This window comes from Amphiprion ocellaris, chromosome 14, assembly GCF_022539595.1.
Source record: "Amphiprion ocellaris isolate individual 3 ecotype Okinawa chromosome 14, ASM2253959v1, whole genome shotgun sequence".
Taxonomy (NCBI): Eukaryota; Metazoa; Chordata; class Actinopteri; family Pomacentridae; genus Amphiprion; species Amphiprion ocellaris.
Window position 1 is genome coordinate 30,552,350 of NC_072779.1, and position 21,101 is coordinate 30,573,450.

The following is a 21,101-nucleotide window of genomic DNA, read 5'->3' on the forward strand; positions in this document are numbered from 1 at the left end:
TTACACGCTCATTTGTCTCTTTAGACCTAAAATGAACATAAATGGGGGCGCAACTCATGTGCTTGAAGCCTGAAATGAAGAACACTGAAAATACATAATGTTGCCTGCACTTACTCGCTCACCATGATAGGCTATCGTAAAATGCTGCAATTAATTTTGAGGTTATGTAAAAAGCTTTATCTGATTATGCTGCTTTGAATGAGGCTGATTATTAGGACTGTAATGAAGACATCCAGCGCGGTGGTAATTGTTCCATTAATGTGTAAATCCTATATTCCTTATGATCCAATCCTCTGGGAACTTCGCGAGATGGAGCTTTCACACTGGACAGCTTTGTTTATTTGCAGTCTTTCTGCCTGGAGCCCAAACCTTGAAAATATTGCAGATAATTATGTGTGAGCATAATTATGGAGGTTGATGTAAGATGGCAGTTTGTGACAGGGAGGAAATTACTCATGTTGGCTGAGATCTACCAGGAAGCAGCCGAGTAATCTATTCATCAATAATTCTTGTGTACAGGATTGCATGGAAACATGAAAACTCGCAGAATCAGCCTCTGATGTGAATGTGGAATTTAAAAAAAAAAAAAAAAAGGCATTTTAGTCTTCAAAGGGAAAGAAGTGTTGATAGAAGCACATTAAATATGACACTGAGGATGGAAACAGCGAATCAGAGCATCATGTTAGAGAAGACTTACTTGAGGGTGAACTGCTCAATGGTGGAGTTTGGCATCAAGTAGAGGAAGATTTTGAGGGTCTCTCCGGGCTTCAGCGGCTTCTCGGGCAGCCTGAGGAACATGTTCTTGTCTAACTGCTTGTCCACCAGCAGCTGCTCCTGGCTGGCCTGGTAGAGGCTGATGCTGCCGATGCGCAGCAGGGGGTGCTGTGACGGAGGTTCTCCCCTGGAAGCTCCACCGCCCCTGTGACCCTCGCTGCACTCCCCATCCAGATTAGGCTCATGTAGCGTGTAGTAGAGCTCAGCCTGGAGGGTCTCGCTGGTCAGGCCATCAAGGAGCCCGTCACCGGAGCCTTTCCTCCGACCCAGCGGGGCCACGTTGGTGTTAAACCAGGACGGCGGGAGCTCCAGCTGGGCCAAGCACTGCGCCAGGTTGCCTTTCATGCGGCAGGAGGTTTTGATTTCACGGACGTCCCGGAAGGCGTGCAGGCGGACGCACGGCAGCTTATCCTGAGCCTTGAAGTCGTCCCAGTCGCGGCCGGCGATGTAGAAAAACACCTGGACAGTGGGGTTGCTGGAGAAGACCCTTGCCTGGACAATGAAGGCTCTCACCTTCCAGTTGACCGTCAGCTGGCCAGGAATATCCAGAGGACTGGCTGGCTGGAGCAGCTCCTTGGACAGAGCCTGGTCCCGGGCAAAAGGCCCAAAGCTTATGTTGATGGCAGGGAGGTCTTTTGTCTGGAAAACCACAAAACTCTCCGAGTGCTGCAGCGGGTGTCCAGTACTGGGGCTACTGCTGCTCCTACTGCCGCCGCCACCGCCGCCGCCAACTGTTTGTCCTGTGATCTGAGCCTCCCGCAAAAAGAAAGCCAGTTGTGCATTGGACATTTTGAAGTTGGCGGGCAGGTACACGTTGGGCGGCGAAGGACTGGCTGTCATTGCCGAGGAACTGAGGAGAGCATCTGAGCTGGTTGGAGAGATTTTCCCTGCAAGAGCTGTGAAAAGAGAAAAGAGAAGGGAAAGATTAAACTTCTAAATATAGCTTCACTTTTATCACAAGACATGAAAAGAAAATGTTTGCAAGAATGAAAGTCAGAGACACAAGACAATCAAGAAGTGAAACAGGTCAGTCAGCAGTAGACGGGATAAGTGGAGGTCAACACACATTAATCAGACCATAACCAGCTGCTGTCAGGCATCCAGACGTCAAGCTACCCGAAAAAAACACTAACAAGACGCAAGACTTGATCTTTTCCTGCAACATGACAACACTTTTAATCAGTGTTTGGCTTTTAATTAATTCTAAGGAGCACTTACAAACGCACAAAACCCTTTAAAATGTTAAAATTGTAGAATGTACACCAATGAAGGTGACCCTAAGTCGCAGAGTAACACCTTCCCCATTGTTATTTATGCCAAACACTACTTGTTGAGAATAACAACAAGTCAAACACCTCAAGTCACTCCAGTGAAATCAAAGTAGGGCAAAAGAACAAATGGAATAAATGCGACATACTTATCAGGATTACCCAGAGCTGAACACAAAAACATAGTTGCCTGTCCCCATGGTCCAAATCATAGATTAAAAGTCCCATATTCCAAATGGTTTTATCATTGAAATCTCATCCTTCAAAAAAAGATCTGGTTGTGAGGGGGAAAAAAGAAAGAAGAAAAATCGAGCAGATCTGTTTGAATCCCTCTTCAAACGTCTGAGCACTCCACAGAAGTTTGTCTTCTCAGAGAATCTTTGTCACAAAAAGTTAAAAAACAAAACCCTCATAAAATGAATGAAAAAAGAAAACACGCTCCTGCTGCAGCTCCTCACTTGGTCATGTTCCTGTTGCCGGCTACAAAGGTTCCGCTGAGCTTCTTGAACTCCGTCTGATATTCCCCGTGGCTCGGCACTCTCGCTGGAAGAAGCGTGGCTCAGCCCCACACGGCGGCTCGTTCACTCCCAGACTGTGCATGGCTCCGGGACAGACGCTGATAGACAGCCGGAGAGCCTCCTCCCGGTTGGTGGGCCGTACGGGAAACTACAGACAAAGCCTCTGACGCCGCCCCATCTCGCCACACCTAGTCCCTGCTCTGTAATCACCGTTTCAGCTCCCGGGGTCAGAGCCGAGACTCGAAACACAGCGCGGCCGAGACCTCCGAGGACTCGACCTACACCACGCAACACATGCAAAGGAATAACGCTCCGCGAGCTCGATTCATCCTCCTCGGACGTGTCGAGGCAGAGAGTGTGTGAGAGAGTGTGTGAGGTGGTGGGGGATGGATGAGTCGCCTGAATGCCTCCAGGCAGGGAGAGAGTAAGAGAGTGAGAGGGTGAAGGGGGGGAGAGAGGGAGGGATTAGGTAAAGGTTATTGATGAATTAGCCTAGCCCCGCTCCCCTTCCTCCTCCTCCTCCTCCTCTTTCGTCTGCTTTTTAGCCCCCTTGAGAAAATCCATGAGAATGAGAGGAGGGGGGAGGGGTATCTGCTGCTTCACTCACATGTGGCTGGAATTCCCTTAATAAAAGAGAGAAGAACAGGGTCCACGGATCACGTGTGTGTGTGTGTGTGTGTGTGTGTGTGTGTGTGTGTGTGTGTGTGTGTGTGTGTGTGTGTGTGTGTGTGTGTGTGTGTGTGTGTGGGCTCCATAAACCGAACGGCAAACAAAAGGCGAAGCCACAGCCGAGGGGAAACATCCCGCACTTACAAATGAGCAGTGGTGGCCCTAAAGAAGGCCGGAGGAGCTGGAATGATGAGAGAAGCTACTCACAGACTGTCTGGCTCTGCGCCTCTCTGCTGTTTTCACTCACTGTTTTCACTCATTTTCAGCTTCTGTGTTCTGTGGTTTTCTGTCATTGTTTTTAGTCATTATTTTCTGTTGCTGTTTTCAGTCAGTGTTTGAAATCACTTTTAGCTTCTGTTTTCTGCCACCATTTTAACTCGCAGTTATCTGTCACTTTTTTATTTTTCTGTCGCTACTTTCAGTATTTTTTCAATTTCTGTTTTCTGCCACTGTTTTAAGTTTTTTTTAGTTTGTTTTCAACTGCTGTATTCTGTCACTGATTTCAGTTGTTTTCTGTCATTGTTTATAGTCATTTTTCTGTTTCTTTTTAATTTTCTGCTTTCTGTTGCTGTTTTCTGTCACTGTTTTAAGAAAAAAGCTTGTCTTCTGTCACAGTTTTCATTTTTTTCTGTCACTATTTCATTTGCTGCTTTCTGTCGCTATTTTCAGTTAGTGTTTTCTGCCACCGTTTTTAGTTTTTCCAACTTCTGTTTTCTGTCACTGTTTTCATTCATTTTTAGTTACTAATTTCAATTGTTTTCTATCATTGTTTATTCTTTCTTATTAATTTTCTGCTTTCTGTTGCAGTTTTGTCACTGTTTTCAGTCATTTTTCACTTCTGTGTTCTGTTACTGTTTTCACTCGCAGTTTTCTGTCATTATCTATTTTCTATCACTTTTTCATTTGCTAGTTTCTGTTGTTAATTTCAGTCATTTTAGCTTCTGATTTTCTGTCACTTTTTAGTTGTTTTCTGTCATTATTTTCAGAGTTTTCTGTTGCTGTTTTCTGTCATTATTTATAGTCATTTTCTGTATCTTCTTAATTTTCTGCTTTCTGTTGCTTTTTTTGTCACTTTTTGTAGTTGTTTTCTGTCATTATCTGTTTTCTGTCACTATGTCATTTGCTGCTTTCTAATTTCAGTTAGGGTTTTCTGCTTTTTAGTTTTATTCAGTTGGTGCCTCCTGCCACTGTTTTCAGTCATGTTCTGATGCTGTTTCATTTGCAGCTCTCCACCTCTCTGGAATGTGTGTGAAGAGAGCAGCTCTTGTCTCGGATCACATTAAAAGCGGCAAATATGCACGAAATTTCTGAAGGGGCTCCTCGACCAGCTTCATTCTCCTCCATCCAAATCCTGCATCTCGTACGAGTCGCACGGCAACTTCACAACATTGCTCCGGCTAATCCCATCCTCGGGAAAAGAATCCACTGTGTGAGGACACATACCTAGCAACGCCTGCCAACTTGAATATCAAAGAGGCGTCTTTTTATTTCTCCGCCGTTTAAAGGTCTATATGATTTTATTGCCGCGTTTAAAAAGTAAGTAGACATTGGAGGCATCTATCTCACTACGTCTCGAGGCAGCGGCAGCCTGAAGCTCCGCCTTAAATCCTGCGACTTGCTGGGACTTTTTTTTTTTTTTTTTTAAATCAAGTGAAAGCTCTTAAACTACTGCTGAGGTGGCCTTGAGCAAGGCACTTATAGGAATGTGTCTCCATGTGTCTACACAAGCACCTGCTGCTGGCCAAACAGCCCAAAACAAAACACTTTCCAGCTTGCAACTGTTTTTAATGGCGATTTGGCTTCAAGAGCAGTTTCCTTCCAACTCGGTCCCTCCTGCATCTGCTCGTTTAAACCCAGCGAGGCTGTAGGGCCGCATTAGGGAACTTAAGGTAAAACAGCTTGCTGACATTATGAGTGTGTGCGAGCCAATAACCGCACAGTATCTGACTGTTTGCATCATCAGCGATGTGCAATATAACAGTCAAGGCGAATACAGCAGGAGTGAAGGGTAAATGAAGCAGGAGTTGGAGTTGAGGATAAGCAATGATCCTATTATATTTAATGAAATAAAATGAAAATCACTGTTAAACATGTATGTTGCCGCTGTCATAGAGGTTAGTCTTTGATCATGCAGTGTTTCTTACGTGATTTTCAAATGTTTAGGGGTCAATAGTAATGTTTTCATGTAATTTATGAGATCATTTTCTGTCTCATCTGCTATTAAAAACACTGATTTCATCACCTAATGCCGGGATTAATGTGTATTAAACAGTCTGGTCCTGTAGTATAAAAATGTGCCATTTTCTTTGTTTCTTATTATAATGACGGCAGCAGTTTGCTGTTTTCTGTCATTTTCAACCACTGTTTACTGTCACTCTTTTCAATTCTTTTCAAAATCTGTTTTCTCTCACTATTTTCTGTTGCTGCTTTCTCTCACTGTTTTAAGTCTTTTTTTAACTTCTATTTTGTGTCATTGCTTTAATTGCTATTTGCTGTCACTGCTTCTTGTCACTGTTTTTGGTTAGTGATTTCTGCCAGTGTTTAAAGGTTTTGGGGTTATTTTTCAATTTCTGTTTTCTGTCACTCTTTTAAGTCAGTTTTAGTTTGTGTTTTCTGTTATTGTTTTGACTTGCGGTTTTCTGTCACTGTTTTCTGATATTATTTTCAGTCATTTTCTGTCACTTCATTTCATTTCATTAGTTATTTTCTGTTGCTAATTTTAATTTCTGTTTTCTGTCACTCTTTACAGTCACTCTCTTCTGTTGCTGTTCCTGTCATTTTCAACTCCTGTTTTTTGTGACTATTTGCAGTTGCTTTTCTCTTTATTGTCAGTATCAGTCGTAGTTTTCCATCACTGTTATAAACTGAAAACGATGAAAGAAAACTGTGATTGAAAATCATCGAAAATTGTTTTCAGTCATTTTCAGTCACAGTTTTCTTCCACTGTTTTAGTTGCTGTTTTCTGTCATTTCCAGTCACCGGCTGCTTTTTGTTTACACGACAGAACTACTTGGTTTAACATCGGCACCAAGGAAAAGACCATAGTTTAGGTTCAAAGACAGATGTGTAATTGCTAACCACAAAGCTCTGGTTGTTTTGTAGGTTGCTGGGGTGATGAGACCCACCCCTAAAAAAACATCTCTCAACTTTACAGCCTTCTGTGTAAAAATAGAACATTTTGTACAGTGGACTAATAAAGCTATTAGACTGGGCTGCATTGTTCCATCTTCACATGTGATGACTATATGGGAAACTTCAATGCATGAGATGAAATTTAAACAAACACAGTGCTCTTGCTCATCTAGGAGTGGAACAGGTGAGTGACTGATAGTAAAAGACAATGCATGTTGCTGGAAAAAAAAAGAATAATACTGGAAGAGTATATCGAAAAGCTCAATGCTTTGTAGCCTCTGGCAAACTGCTGAGAACCGCCAACCCTAAACGACATCGACACTCCCAGCCCAAAGGTCACCTGACTACTGCTCAGGAGACTCCTAATCCCTTTTAAATGCAATGAAAGCGTACAATGACAATACATGCCAATGAATGCCATCAAGCAAAACAAATCTTTGCCCCTTGCTCCGAAGCCCGAGGCCTCGGGGCGTCATTCGAGAAGGTGATTACCGCCTATGATGCATCAGGGTGTGCTTGTCTCATTGCAGCCTAACAACATCACCGGGTAGGTGGGTTTGAAGGGGAGCACGGACACAGATGGGCTTCCAGTGTGAAACCCTATCGCCTTCCTCTTCCACTTGATGTCCTATTAGACCCCGGGCCAAATTGAATTGAATTCTCTTCCTGTTGTGCTCCCATTACGTGAAACATCTGCTCTGTGTGTGTGGCGGTTGAACGAGTGGGTTTCTTGTCTGAAGGCGTTTTCCATTCGTCAGATTATTTTGTCTAATGTCAATTAATGAAAACATCGAGGCCGCTCTCAGGCTGAGGCGGTGCTATTCCACATCCACTGTTATGCCGATAACGGTCTGCAAAGAAAGATACTTCAGATAAGGAAACGGCTAATGACGCCGACCACGGTGCAGCTTATTTATCCGACCGGAAATTTCATCATCAATCCATTTATTGTTTTTTTTTAGAACTTTGAAAAACATCCCAAACTTATTTTTTTCTTCTCCAAAGCCAGTGCAGAGAAGCACATTTGTCATGATTCATACACGAAAAAAATGCAACCTCTTTTGTTACTGATAGAAAATTCTGAACACAGCCTGAGGCCCTGCTGCTAATGGTGCAAAAATATGTGGGGGAGAAAAAAAAGCCTTGCAAACACATATTCCTGGGACAATGTTTGCTATAATTGTGCAATTAGACACACTTTCAGCTCAAATAATCCACTAAAACACAACCAGCTTCTTCACTTCAACCAGGTAAGCCGCGGAGTGTCGTGCATTTAAATGCTGGAGGATCTGAAAGTGGAACTATTTCATGTCCTCAAAAGCATTCGGCTGACTGAAGCGGAAAAGTCTCGTTCTGTAGTTAAATAATAATAATAAAAAAAAATTGCACTGCACATTTCAGAAGCTGTCAAACAAAAGCAAGTCTGCCAAGTCAAGGGGAAATATATAGAGAGGATGTTATGAGGAGGGCAGACATTTGATCTTGAGAAAGAGGAGTGCATAAACATCTCTTCAAGTAAAAGGTCAGGAAAAATTGTTGAGAGGGTTTAGAGAGAGATGGAGCATCCTTACAGAATTACTAATGCTCCAGCGCAGAGGGTTTCCCTATCGATCCTTTATCTTAGCCCTCATTCCCTCCCTTCTTTTACTGTGCTGTGAGCATTACTACACTGCTGTTATTTGGAACGGTGAAATAATACCTTTCGAGTCACTCCGCGGAGCTCCACAGTCTTCAACTCGGAAAACGCCGCGCTTTTTTCTTGCCAGCTTTTAATTCCAGAATTCTGTGTTCACACTTATATTTTTTCAGAGTGACTTTGTATGCAAATAAAACCCCATAATCCAAAATGGTTCGCATTACCATTCAATTAGCAATGAATGCAACATAATATGCAGATGAAAAGATATGCTAGCCCCAGGACGGAGGCTGTATTAGCACTTGAAACACTGGTGCAGTTAGTAATGTTTCTGCCCCATCTCTGTGGAATGTCTGTTTCCATTTGAGTCAGACCCGGATAACCTTTACCAACGGACTGCGGCCGGTTAATCTCGAACACACTCGAGGTGTGTGCGGCTTTATATTCCATCGGTTTTCATCTATATGCACGGGAAATGACATCTGAGCTTCAGTCTCGCTGGGGAAGGTTTGTTCGGCACGAGTTTGTATGAAATCAGATCACTTTGATGATTTAGAGGACAGTGAGTGAATCAGTCATTCTACAGGCTATTTGTTGTATATTTCACTACATTAAGCGTCCCCTGAGGCGTGCGCACATGTCTAGCACGTTTCCATCAGACTAAACGGATCTAAGGTGTGAATGAGCATGTCTGTGCTTCATCACATGCACTTGACCTCGCGATGAAGAAGGAACTCGGACACGAAGGCCAGTTAATGATGCTATCTAGCTCCATGGCTGTTATATCATAAGCTGCCCACCAGTGGTGCAAATGGAAATGTGATGCAGGGTAAGTAAAGGCCAGCCTGATGTTTGTTTGAAGTGCTTTCTTCAGTCAGTTTTCTCATTTATCACAGTTATGGGTGAGAACATTGTGTGTTACAGCTCCAGATGTGGAAAGATAAAAGGCCACAGTGCTGCAACCGCATAGCAGGCGAGAACAACAACAACAACAAATGCAATCTACCATTCATAGGATTCAGACCGGACAGAGATTCAAATATCTGTCAGATATCGATCGTCAAACAGCGAAAGGCGACTTACAAAACATCTGGCGTATTTTTCTCATTTCGAATGTATGCACGACGGCACAGTTTCAGGACAAATTTCACTTTGACAGAAGGAGTTTTCCCCAGGCGGGCGTGAAGATCAACTCACTGTCTTCCTTCAGGCCAGAATAGCCTCGCTCTGCTTCCTCTGCAAATGAAGTCATATCAAAATGTGTGCTATTACATTACTGGTCCTGCATAGTCAGACCATTCTGTAGCGCTGACACAGCACTGCGTAGAATGGTCTGACTGCACCTCATTATCATTCTGCTGTGGGGGGGAATGAAACACTGGTGGTTGGTTTTGAGTTTTCAAACCAATTAAGCAAGTTGTATTGGGTTGTTCGGCCCTTAAAATATTGATGGGGGATTGTTTTGGTGAAATAAATGCAAATATGAAGGCAAGCCTGTTCATTAAAATGGATAATTGGTTGAAACACTAGCAAGGCTGCTTTACTGCATGATTTAGATCCTCTGCAAAACTTTAAATTGCACAGATTGTGGCTGTTGTATCATGAAGTGACCTGGATTTTTAAATCTGTAACACATGAATAGTGCAAGAAGAAGATAAAGTCTTGTGAAATGTGCAGCAGATGGCAAGTTTATACCCATAGTCTACATCTGGAGAGTCAGACTATTGTGCTACAAAGACCTTCAGCATTACTGACAGTTGTTTGTTTTGGAATCACTAAGCTGAATCTAAAAAGGACACAAAAATCGAACAATTTTCTTCAACCATGCTCTGCTGATACATCATAAATGAAGTTAACTGTCCAGTTAGCAACTAAGATACCAGACAGAGAGTCACTATTTCCAAGAGTCCCACAGTTTGTCTGACTTCCTTTAAACCAGCAGTCACCAACCACCCGGGCCACACAGAAAGAATAAAAAAGTGTCTGCAAGGTGTTTTTTATTTTGAAAAATGACTAGCTCGCCTTCCCATCACTTCTGTCTTGTTTCTTCTGTCTTGTTTCTCGCCTGAAAAGTTCGTCAATCTAACCCCCGCCAAAATGAATAAAAAATAAACATCTCTGGAAAACGTCTTTGAAAAGAAGAAGAGGCTCGATGCTAAAATGGAAGAAAAAACTAAATATATGTTCAGCAATAAAAACTAATTTTATTTGTTCAGGCCACTTTCTTTAAATTAAAAAAAAGCAGATTATTTGTTATGTCAGGATAGAAAATTTTCTTGCTTGCAACTTGTCTGTGGTGCAAAAAAAGGTTGGAGACCGTGCTTTCAACACATCTAAACTACAACTCCCTAAACTGTGAAAAAACCCCAGAAACCGAAGAAAATTGATCCTATTCATATTTGTCCTTTAAAGCGTCTGCATGGAAGCTCCAGAATTAAAGATGCTACCTCTTGTTAACCCAGTAATGGTCTTAGTCTCCTTAATGGTATTAAAATCCCCAATGGAAATCACTTATTAATATTCTATCCCCCATCTATCCACAGCCGTGACCTTTACAACTAATTGGCATTTAATCTTTTCGAATCATGTTGAGCACAGGTGGTCGTATGTACCGCATGTATATGTGGAATCCGCTGGTGTGCATGAAGTTTCATCACACGGGGAAACTGTTTGTGGGAAACATGTGAAATGAGGAAAGATATTCTGACTGTAGCTCTGAAGCCCTTCAGGAAAACTCAGCCCTGACTGGTCCGAGCTGCTGGAGACAATCGGACGACAAAAAGAACTGATGTAATGATCTAAGGATGGTCGGTCCTCCGGTTGATGCCATCCCAAGGGTTTAGGACACACTTCGACATTCACTCTCAATTTTCAATCAATCGCTTCCTTTGGACAGGAAATATCTGACGAGGACGTAGCTCGGTGAATCTGCAGGGTCTCAATTAGTGGAGATGGAATGTTTTATCTGTTCAAGTCTCACTTGGTAATTTAAGCTGATAAGACTGGTGTATTTCCAAATTAAATTCATAGTGTAGCTTTAATGAGGCATAATTTGCAGATTAAAATGGAAGAATATATAACCAGCGTGACACCATCAGTGGAAAATGGAACATTTCATCACTGCTTCTTTATACGCGCTCATAAAATCATCCATAATTTATATTATGAGTCGCCGTCGTGGTCCAGGAGGCTGTTTGGATGAAGCAACAACTAAGCCGAGATGTATTGTGGTGGTCTCCTGATTAAAGGCCTTTAGTTACGTCACTAGCCCCGCTGAACAGACTACGTATGACTGGTTGACATCAAATATTTACCAGGCAATTAGTCAACAGCTGAGCTTTAAAACAAGAAGCGTCGCTGTGGAAGAGATGATACGTTTTGTTTTAAGGACGCTTTGAAGAGACACAAAACATAGTCGCCCACACATTTTTCTTTTCTTCCTGCTTCCTTGTTTTGATCATGAGCAATAGCGTGTGAGTCCAGAGTCAGCCGTTGTTGTGTAAACATGAACGTGCAAAGACTGAACCGCCTGACTAATGATTCGAGGCTTTGCAGAAGAATTTCTCAAACAGGTTCCAGCGAATGTGCAGTTCACATAAAGCGCAGTAATAATGCATCAGGCTGCTGGAAATAAATGTCAGCTTCTCCACTCTTAATCTTCTCTCAATCTTCTTGAAAGCTTTTACAAGCGTCTATGCAAAAGCACATTTATTCCAGATTTAAATCATGTTATATGGTTGTCAATTAATTTAACTTTAACTTTTAAAGACCAAACCTCATTTTAACTCTGTAAACCTTCTGATTTCCAATTTTTTCAGTGTGGTGTGACTGTCTGTTAGCAGATGTCTAAAACCTGCCATATAGTATGCATTTTTAACCCTCATCAGTTTCTGGATGTTCTTTGCTTCTGATCATTTTCACTCAGTCTGACTATAGTCCTCCACCTCTATGGAACTATAGCACCACTATGACTAGAAGTAGAGAGAACTTACGCTGCCGTTCAAAAGTTTGGGGTCATCCAGACAATTTCATGTTTTCCATGAAAACTCACACTTTTATCCATGTCTAGACTGTATTTTGGATTCATTTAATGTTATCTTCATTGAAAAAAAATGCTTTTCTTTCAAAAATTGGGACATTTCTAAGTGACCCTAAACTTTTGAACAGTAGTGTAAATGTGTGTTTTGTGATTTTGTGCCATACAACACAGTCATAAAGCCACAAGTCATACAAAATTAAAGTTACATTGCTTTGACTTTTCATTTTACACAAATTGAGAAACCTGAAAGCAACATGTACAGCATTTTTCATGTGCCTAAAGGTGCTACCAATACTGGAGAAAGACTGTACTACTATGCAGATATTCTACTGCTTAGATGTTTCATTTGTTTTTACCTTGCCTGCAGTTCAGCCGAAAAGTGCCATCAATTTTGTCATGTGATTGTTGGTTGCAGCTGAGTTATTAACAGCTTAACATCTGTGCTAATAAACACATCATTTTTAGTTTTTTATTGCTTACATGTTTGATTCATACTTGTCTCCTGTCTGCTCCATGAATACACTGCCTGCAGTTCAGTCCAGTTCATCTCTGAACTCTTGTCATGTGACTGTTGGTCGCAGCTGACTCAAATGGCTTTTCGGTTGCACAGAGGAGCATAGATTTTTTTTTTTGTTCTTTACAGAGTCTGGCAAAAGCAAACAGCTTATTTTTGGTGAATTTTAAGATAAGAAAAAGATGAATAGCACAGAAACCGTCCCAAAGTTCAAAATCCAGCAATTGTTTTTCTTCTTTTCACAGTTTCTGGCTCTGGTAAATGGTTGTTATTTTGTCCATTTTTTAAAGATGCCTTACCTTTCAAATCCACAGGCAGGTTTTGGGGGTTCAGAGAATAAAGTGTAGACTGAGTTGAAACTGTGCACTGTGCAACCTCATATCGATTAGAAAGTTTTGACATAAACCGATGGCTGGCTGCACATGTTAAACCTGCACAATAGCAGGTTTTCTTTATTTTTTTTCAGCAAGGTGTGAACGCAGCATCCACATCATCCTCTTTTAGGCTGATGTGGTGACGTGCTGGGAAGGTTGTATGATTGTTTTGGGGTATTTTTTTCTGCAGAAAACAGGCAGCAGTTGCAGCTGAGTGAAATAAAACGGTAGATTTAGAGTGCAGACAGCTAAACAATGCGATGAAACTCATGATAAACTGCACTGGAAGGAAATGCACTGAAATTTTAAATTCATCATCAGGCTTGAATTTCCTGTAGCAAATTCTTGTGACATTTTTGTTAATGTTTTGACAGTGCATTGTCAAGATGAAATTGAAATGATTAGTACTATTAACACCACTATGACGTGCATATGGGCATGTATGTATGAGTATATATGTATAAGTATATATGTTGATGTATGGGTCAGTGTGTGTGTGTGTATATATATATATATATATATGTAACTATATACAATCAAATGCATATATTCGTATCTGTATACATATAATGCATGTATCTATAGGTGCATCTATCCATGTATATGTGCCTATATATGTGTATATCTGAAAATATAAAACGTGTTTTTACTTTTTTCACAGTTTTTTTGTTTACTACATAATTCCAAATGTGTTTCAGTCATAGTTTTGATGCCTTCAGTGGAAATCTACAATGTAAATAGTCATGAAAATAAAGAAAAAACATTAATGAGAAGGTGTGTCCAAACTTTTGACTGATAGTGAACATATACACGACAGGTCAAATATTCTGAAGCAATTTCAAGTTTCTGTTCACCACGTCTTTCTTAAAAACCAGTATGAATTCTATGGATTTTAGGATTATTACTTTGCTTTCATTGATGTGCACCATTTTCCTCAATTTACCTTCAGGTATCCATTGATGTTAACAGACAGTTGCTGAATAAATCTTAATAAAAGAAAAGACGGACTTAGTTTTAGAGTTGAGAAGATTTACAAGAGTCACAACTTCAGTGTGAAAGTTAAAAAAAAAAATCACAGTTTACATTACTCATTTCAGCTTTTTGGCTTTTGAGAGTTTGCACAAAAAAATCCTAATAAATCTCAACAGTGTCCAAATCTCTATAACTACCACAGAAATGACTAGAAAGAAACAGCTGAGTAAAAAAACAAATACCTGATAATTATAGTCAATATGTGTTCTGATGAGTGACTTCTTATGTAATAATAAAGTTTATTTTGTTGCAAAGTACACCAATGAAACTATGATCTTTTTTTGTACTGTACTCTTTTGTGCTTCCAAACTTTTGTCCTGCAGTGTATATATTAGTGGTGTGACATGATTTAATTAATTAATTAATTTATTTATTTATTTATTAATTAATTAGAGGCTTTCTAATTAATTATGATTAATCACATTTTTTTTTAAAAATAGCAAATATTTGACACAATAAGCAAAGTTTTTCAATTCAAATATATTATGGTTGATGACTGAAACGATAAATAGACATATACAGGAACTTAAAAAACAAAAAATGTTTGTTTCATTGATATTTATCTCATACAGCATTTCTCATCTGTTTACTGCATTCACAGATTACTGCAAACTCAAAGTACAATTATAGCGAATATATTCTACATTTCAAGACTTTTTGTAAACTCAAGTACTTTCATTGTCTTGAAAAGTGGCCTATTATGGGATGGCTACACTGGACCGTTGTAGCTAACATTAGCTCTGGTGCTAACAGCAACATGTTTGCATTGAGGTGATACCGTCTGCTTGAAGTGATGCAGTGATCAGAAAACTCTTTGTTGCACAATTTGCACACAACCAGGCTTTTATCCAAGCTGCCAATGGGAAGTTTTTTAAAAGAAAACTTTCCGTCCAACAAGTTTAATGCGGTCTCATCTTCCTTCACTGGTCATCAAACTTTCTTGTGTGCTGACACTCAGTGCCCTGTGGATCTTCTTTGCAAGTGTAAACAGACTTTAGGTTCATTACCGCCACCTACTGGGCTGGAGTGTGCAGAAAGTAGAGAACTGAGAAAGGTGCGATTAAATGCATTATTTTTTCTGTAATTAATTCAGCGAAACATTAACAGTAACATAGTAGTAACATACATTATGTAGATAGGATACAACTTTAAAGTGTTTACATTGTATATAATGTGTATATTGTGATATTTTATACAAATATTTTTGAATTATTTTCTTCACCGAAATGTCGTTCAAATGTGCACCAACTAGTGTGTGTTATGAATGACAATAAAGTGGCTATTCCATTCTAACAACGTCTGCACCAGCTGCAGTCTTTATATAAGGTGAGTTCTTGTCTAATCTTTTCTGGCTCGCTTGCTCTTGCGCCTGGTTTCTGTTTCTGGTGGAGGCCTGTTTATCTCCAAACTTCTGAATACACTTCAAGGCTTAGGAGGTTAAACAAAGAGTCTTTTAAATTCAAATTCAGCTGGCAGGACGCTCACCAACACCTCGACTAGTATGAGAAAGCTGAACCTCTCTTTAAAGTTGAGAGAAACACGAAAGCCAGGAGCAAGTTGCCGGCCTGCAACTTTAATCACACACTGACACATGAAGTTGCAGATGTTGAGTTGTTGTAGTTCGAGTGAACCTCAGCTCGCTGCAGCTTCTAACGTGGAACTGGCCTTCTGTTGCTCGGCTGCCAAACGGAGCCTTGTGGGTGCAGCTACTGCATGCATTAGTAGTGTATTGATGAAAGGATGCAAATGCCTCATGGCAGCGTGATCTGTGCCTCAATACAATCTGAGGCTGATGTAATCTATAGGGCTCCAGACAACAGGCTTTCCCATAGGGGATGCTCTGTGTGAGGTAAACTGAGCCTCGTATTATCATGGAGCTGCCGTTACAAAGGCTGCAAAGGAATCGTGCAAAAGAATTCATTGTATTATTCAATCTGAAATTAACTAGATTTCTGTAATTTGTGGAAACGTGCTCTTCTATTGATCAACTACATTAATCTGCAGTGTGTTTCTACTGTTGTTACTATCTGCAAGTTCCTGCAGATGCATCACATCTATTAGATAAAGTTATTAAAGATCATCTGTTTAATCGGGTCAATTATTTCCTCCACTGTCTTGTTTTCATTCATTTTGTTGCTTGTTTTAGATTCTGTTTTTATCCCTCAGCTCTACTTGACTCTCCTGCTGAATCCCATTACTTCTACAGATGCAACAACCTAATTTCCCCATGGCGATCAATAAAGCGTCATCTGTTTTTTATGGAGCATCGTGGACTTTTTAATCTAAAATGATGACAGCTCTCTGACTGAGCAGGGCCGACTTCTGAAATAAGCTGCGCGTCCGTGACCTAAAAAAAGCCGGGAAAAGATCCTGAATGATTTGGATGAAGGAAAATATATCAAGTTACATCCATAAAAATGAGAGCGCGTCTGGCATTACACTCAATTTACCTCCATTTTAAACCATCATTTTGACCAATCTGTCAACAGCTTTGCCCCGAGGAGTGCAAGGACAACGCTGATGCATGCAATTCACCGAGGCAAGATAGCTCTCATTTTATTTGAAATATCATTCAACAGACTGGAGTTAACTTTGTGTGCAAGGCTACTGGTTTAAAAAAAATAAGTCTCTCCTTTGTGGTTCTAATTTCACTATTGCAAAGCCTTCCTGGCTTTTACTGTAATCACTGTGAGTCTAATTAATGTTACATTATGCTGATTTGTAAGTTATACATTGGCAGTCTTTCATTGTGTTTTACCAGATTCAGCAGCACGGCTCTAATTGCAGCCCTTTGGGGATAATAAGGCTCTGCTGAACATTGTAACGGGATACAACGCTGGACAAAGATACCTTTTATTACCATATATGTTTTCAGCCCTCTGGCGTTAGTCCATCAATATGCCTCAGCAAGATTAAAGGAAAGTCCGTAATTGAAAAAGAGGGTGGGCAAGGAATTGTAAAAAGTCAACTCACATATGGAGGTCATTTTCTTTTTAGCTCCTGAAGAACAGACGGAAGCAGAAGATGCCAAGAGATTTCTAACTGATAGTCTATCTTACTATTATTATTATTATTATTATTATTATTATTATTATTATTATTATTATTATTATTATTATTATTAGCATTAGCATTAGCATTGGCATCAGGATTATTATTAGTATTATTATTGGTATTATTAAGTCCCAAAAATGGCAAGACATAATCCCAATTCATCTTAAAAAAAGAGGCAACAGATACATATAAAATCTTTAAAAATACTAAATAATTTCTAAATAATTGAAACAACACTTTTAGCCAATTTTATTCACACAGTAATATAGAGCATATTTATTGCAAACTATTTTCAAGATTTGGATCAATTAATCGTTAATTTTGGTCAAAGAATGATAACAGAAATATGCAATATCACCAGTTTAAACATTAAACCTTAATTCATTTAATTAATACTTTGTATTTTACTTTGCTAAACCACATGTGAAGTGACTAGATTTGCATGGATTTGTGCCTTTCACAAATTTTGCTAAATGTATATCTACCAATGTTATTTACATGTATTTATATATGTGTTGGAGAAATAATAAAAAAGGGAAATAGATCATTGTTATTTATAAACTGTCCTGCAATGCATTTCACTAATTAGTTAGCATTTTACTGTAAAGACACCACTTGACTCCAAACCACTGTTTTCTCAGCTGTGATACATTGTCTGCTAAATGTGCTGCAGACAGTGTTTTGGGTAAACTGTGCAATGGCACAAGTTCTAAGTCGTGTTTGGCATCTTTTTCTGCATTATGTTCTGTGAAACAAGTAACAGAGGACATATATGTGGATAACAATATACCTATGAAAGGTCAAGCAATGAAATGATCAGGCTCTAGTCTGTATCTTATAGAAAAGAAAAATATGATAAGGACATCTTTAGCTACAAAATACTCATAAACCTAAGGAATAGGTCATTGCAACGTGTATCTTTTGGACTGGTAATCCAATCAGTTATGATTGCACCGAGATGACAAAGTTGGATCAGGCTAAAATCATGAGCTGCTATACAGATTGTGAGGAAGCCAGCAGTTTAGTTGGATCACAATGATCACCCACAACATTAAAACCACCTACTGAATATTCTATAGGTTCCTGTTGTACCACCAAACATCTCTAAACAGTCAGGTCATGGATACAAGACCTCTGGAGGTGTCCGTTGGTTGTAGATCCTTGGGCTCAATAGAATCTGTGGGTTGCGGCATCTTTGGGTTGGGTTTGTTCTGGTGCATTCCACAGATTTTCGACTAGAATGGGATCTAGGTAGTTTGGAGGTCAAGTTAACACCATGGGCTCCTTATCGTGCTCCTTGAGGTGTTCCTGAGGAGATTTTTGCGGACTACTGGGTCACATGGTCCAGTTAGGGGGGGTTTCTGCCACCTGGGAGTGCCGTTGCTAGTAGTGCATATACTGGATCTGTAGCGATGTTCAGGTGGTTGGTGCATGTCACAATGCAATATTGATCTGTGACGAGATGATCTGTTTTATTCACTTCACCTGTCAGTGGTTTTAATGTTGACACTGATTGGTGTAGATTGGTGTTTTATTTGAAGATAAAATCAAAAATGAGAGCAGAATCTTGGTAACAAGCCACAAAAATATGGCAGATATGAATGTATCACATCCATCACGGACGTCTTTACGGGCTGTATGGCTAATAATTCTTCAGTTTATCTTTTTTTTTTAGCTAACCTGAAGGTTTGTTTACCTGCTGACAATTGTCAAACATTTTAACATAACACAAATCGTAACCACCCAGAATGATCTCGGTTATTATTTCAGAACAACTTTAAATGTCTGAATCCTCACCACAAGTGTCACTATGCAGAAAGCATCCCTCCTGTAATTGGAACGTTCCCGATGCACCATGGTAACACCACCGGTGATCTGGTTGCATCATTTTCCAGGTTGTTAGACTAATTTTCTATGGAAGGAACACTCGGTGGCCGTTTCTCCGTCGCACACAGCCACCTAAAAAAGCTTCATCTCCAAACACAAAAGACTCTTTTAAGACTGCAGGGAGAAAAGAAATAAGTGTCCTTGAGAGGTCTGCTTCAGACGTGGCCTCCACCTTTTTTAAATTCAGAGCATCTTTGAATTGCAACAATTAAATGTTCTTAACTATATAATAAAAAATAAAAATCTTGTCACAATCAAACAGGCCCATTTGACTCTTGACTCTTGCACAAATTTCTTTTCAGCATTTAAGCTTCAGATTTTTTCCTTTATGTGTTTCTTCTGTGTTTGGATCCACAGCTAAGAACGATAACGTCACACAACTGTTGCTCCCCATTTTTAGTACAAATGAACTATAATTTATGGGTGATCAGCTAAACCCTCCAAAGCTTTTGTCTATGATTAATATCTCATCTTTTTTTTCACCGGCAAAATGAAAATGAGACCTCGTTTTGGCTCCTGGGAAAAAGCGGCGATGAGGAAATAAGATTGGTTTGTAGACATACATGTTATTTGCGAAGGGGCCGTAGGCAGCATCGGGGTGAATCCTACCCACTCTGCTTTTGATTTTCCTGCCTGTGATCATTAAATTTCATCGCCGGTGGGGATACTCTCCATCCCCTCACTGGTATGCATTTCATTTAGTCATGGTATTAACATTTTTGTAACCTCTGTTTGTTCAGGAAAGCTATTAGCGAGGATGAAGAGTATAACCACATCCTGCCTCACGCCTGAGAGCCACCCAGCGTGACGACGGCCTTCTTCTGCTTCTTGGTGACCATCATGCAGCCAGGGTTTGGCTCGAGGCATCTTGATAGAAGTTTACTTTGAAAGGAAGCGTGAGAGTCTTTGACTTTTCCACCGACACGGGACATGAAATGGGATCTTCCAGCTGGGTTTTACCTTTACCCGGTAAGTCTTTCAACTCCTTTTGTTGCATTTTACAGTGCTGTTGTTGGAAATGACATTAAAAAAAGACCTAAAGGACAGATATCCTGCTAAGTGTTTTCAAGATTTTCAAGATTTGGCTACATGGGCAATACTTAATACTAAAGAATGATAACAGAAATACACAATACTACCAGTTTCATCAATAAACCTTAACTCATTTGATTAATATTTTATATTTGAATTTGCTAAGCCACATTTGAAACAACTACAACTGCATGATTTCATGTCTATGAGAAATTTTGATACCTGTATATCTGCCAATGTTATTTACGTGTATTTACATTTCTGTTGGAATCCCATTAAAAATAGTAGCTGATGGGATCATTGTTCATTAACTATCCAGCAATATATTTCACAAACTAGTTAACATTTTACTGTAAAGACACCACTTGACTCCACACCACTGTGTCTCTGCTGCATGTGCTGCAGACAGTGTTTAGAGACACAGTTACTTTAGCTGGGATTCATAGATAACTGATGCCTTGACAGCAGGTAATTAATTTTGTTGTTGGTAAAATGTGTTTTGTTTGCAACTCCTGGTGATGCCTTTGTCTTTTAGGTAACAGATATTTGGGCTAAAATGGAACTCATGCAAGCCTCATATTCCATTTATTTGACCAGAGAATTTCATTTTTTAGGGGAAAAAAGACTGTCTTATATTGGTGAATTATACAAATGAAAACTTGTCAGCGAACAGCAGCAATTAGTTTCCCTTAATGAGTGCAATGGTTGCCATGGGTTTGGACGTTATCCGCTCATTAAGTGGTCATTGTGCCAACAGAGAGTTTGTCAACCTACACCAGAGTGCACGTTATCATCTATTCTGGTAATTACTAAACAGGAAGTAGCCCTGATAATGCAGATGACCTCTGCTTAACCCCAAACCAAAGTAAACACCAAGTGAAATGCAGCAAATGGACAATACCATAATAATGGTGTGAAACTCAAACTCAGCAGATTTCCACCTCCTTTATCTTTTTCAATCCCCAAATGTGAACTTTTGTTCCTCTTACTAAGTGCTAAATCGCAGCTTCATCACCTTTAAATGAGGCGATAATTTAGCATCAACTGTACTGACTAGAAGGTGGAGAAGGTCCCTACTGGCTCCTGTGTGTGGGAATAATCCATCATGATATCAGATGTTCAAGGAAGTGTAACCAATACAATATATGCCATTGTCATTGGGTAACTGATGA

General features: G+C 39.9%; 1 protein-coding gene across 3 annotated transcripts in view; it reads right to left on the minus strand.

Moving 5' to 3' along the window:
• The window catches only part of tmem132e (transmembrane protein 132E), a 578,927-nt gene that overhangs the window by 166,438 nt on the left and 391,388 nt on the right, over positions 1-21,101 (minus strand). The window contains exons 1-2 of one of the 3 annotated variants that reach the window (XM_055017538.1): positions 2,501-2,972; positions 698-1,670 (exon numbers count right to left, since the gene is read on the minus strand). In XM_055017538.1, coding sequence (XP_054873513.1) covers positions 698-1,614 — 917 coding nt within the window. In that variant the 5' untranslated portion in view covers positions 1,615-1,670; positions 2,501-2,972. Of the gene's footprint in view, positions 1-697; positions 1,671-2,191; positions 2,973-21,101 lie in introns of those variants that run through there. The other 2 variants (XM_023274648.3, XM_023274649.3) reach the window with 2 other exon arrangements.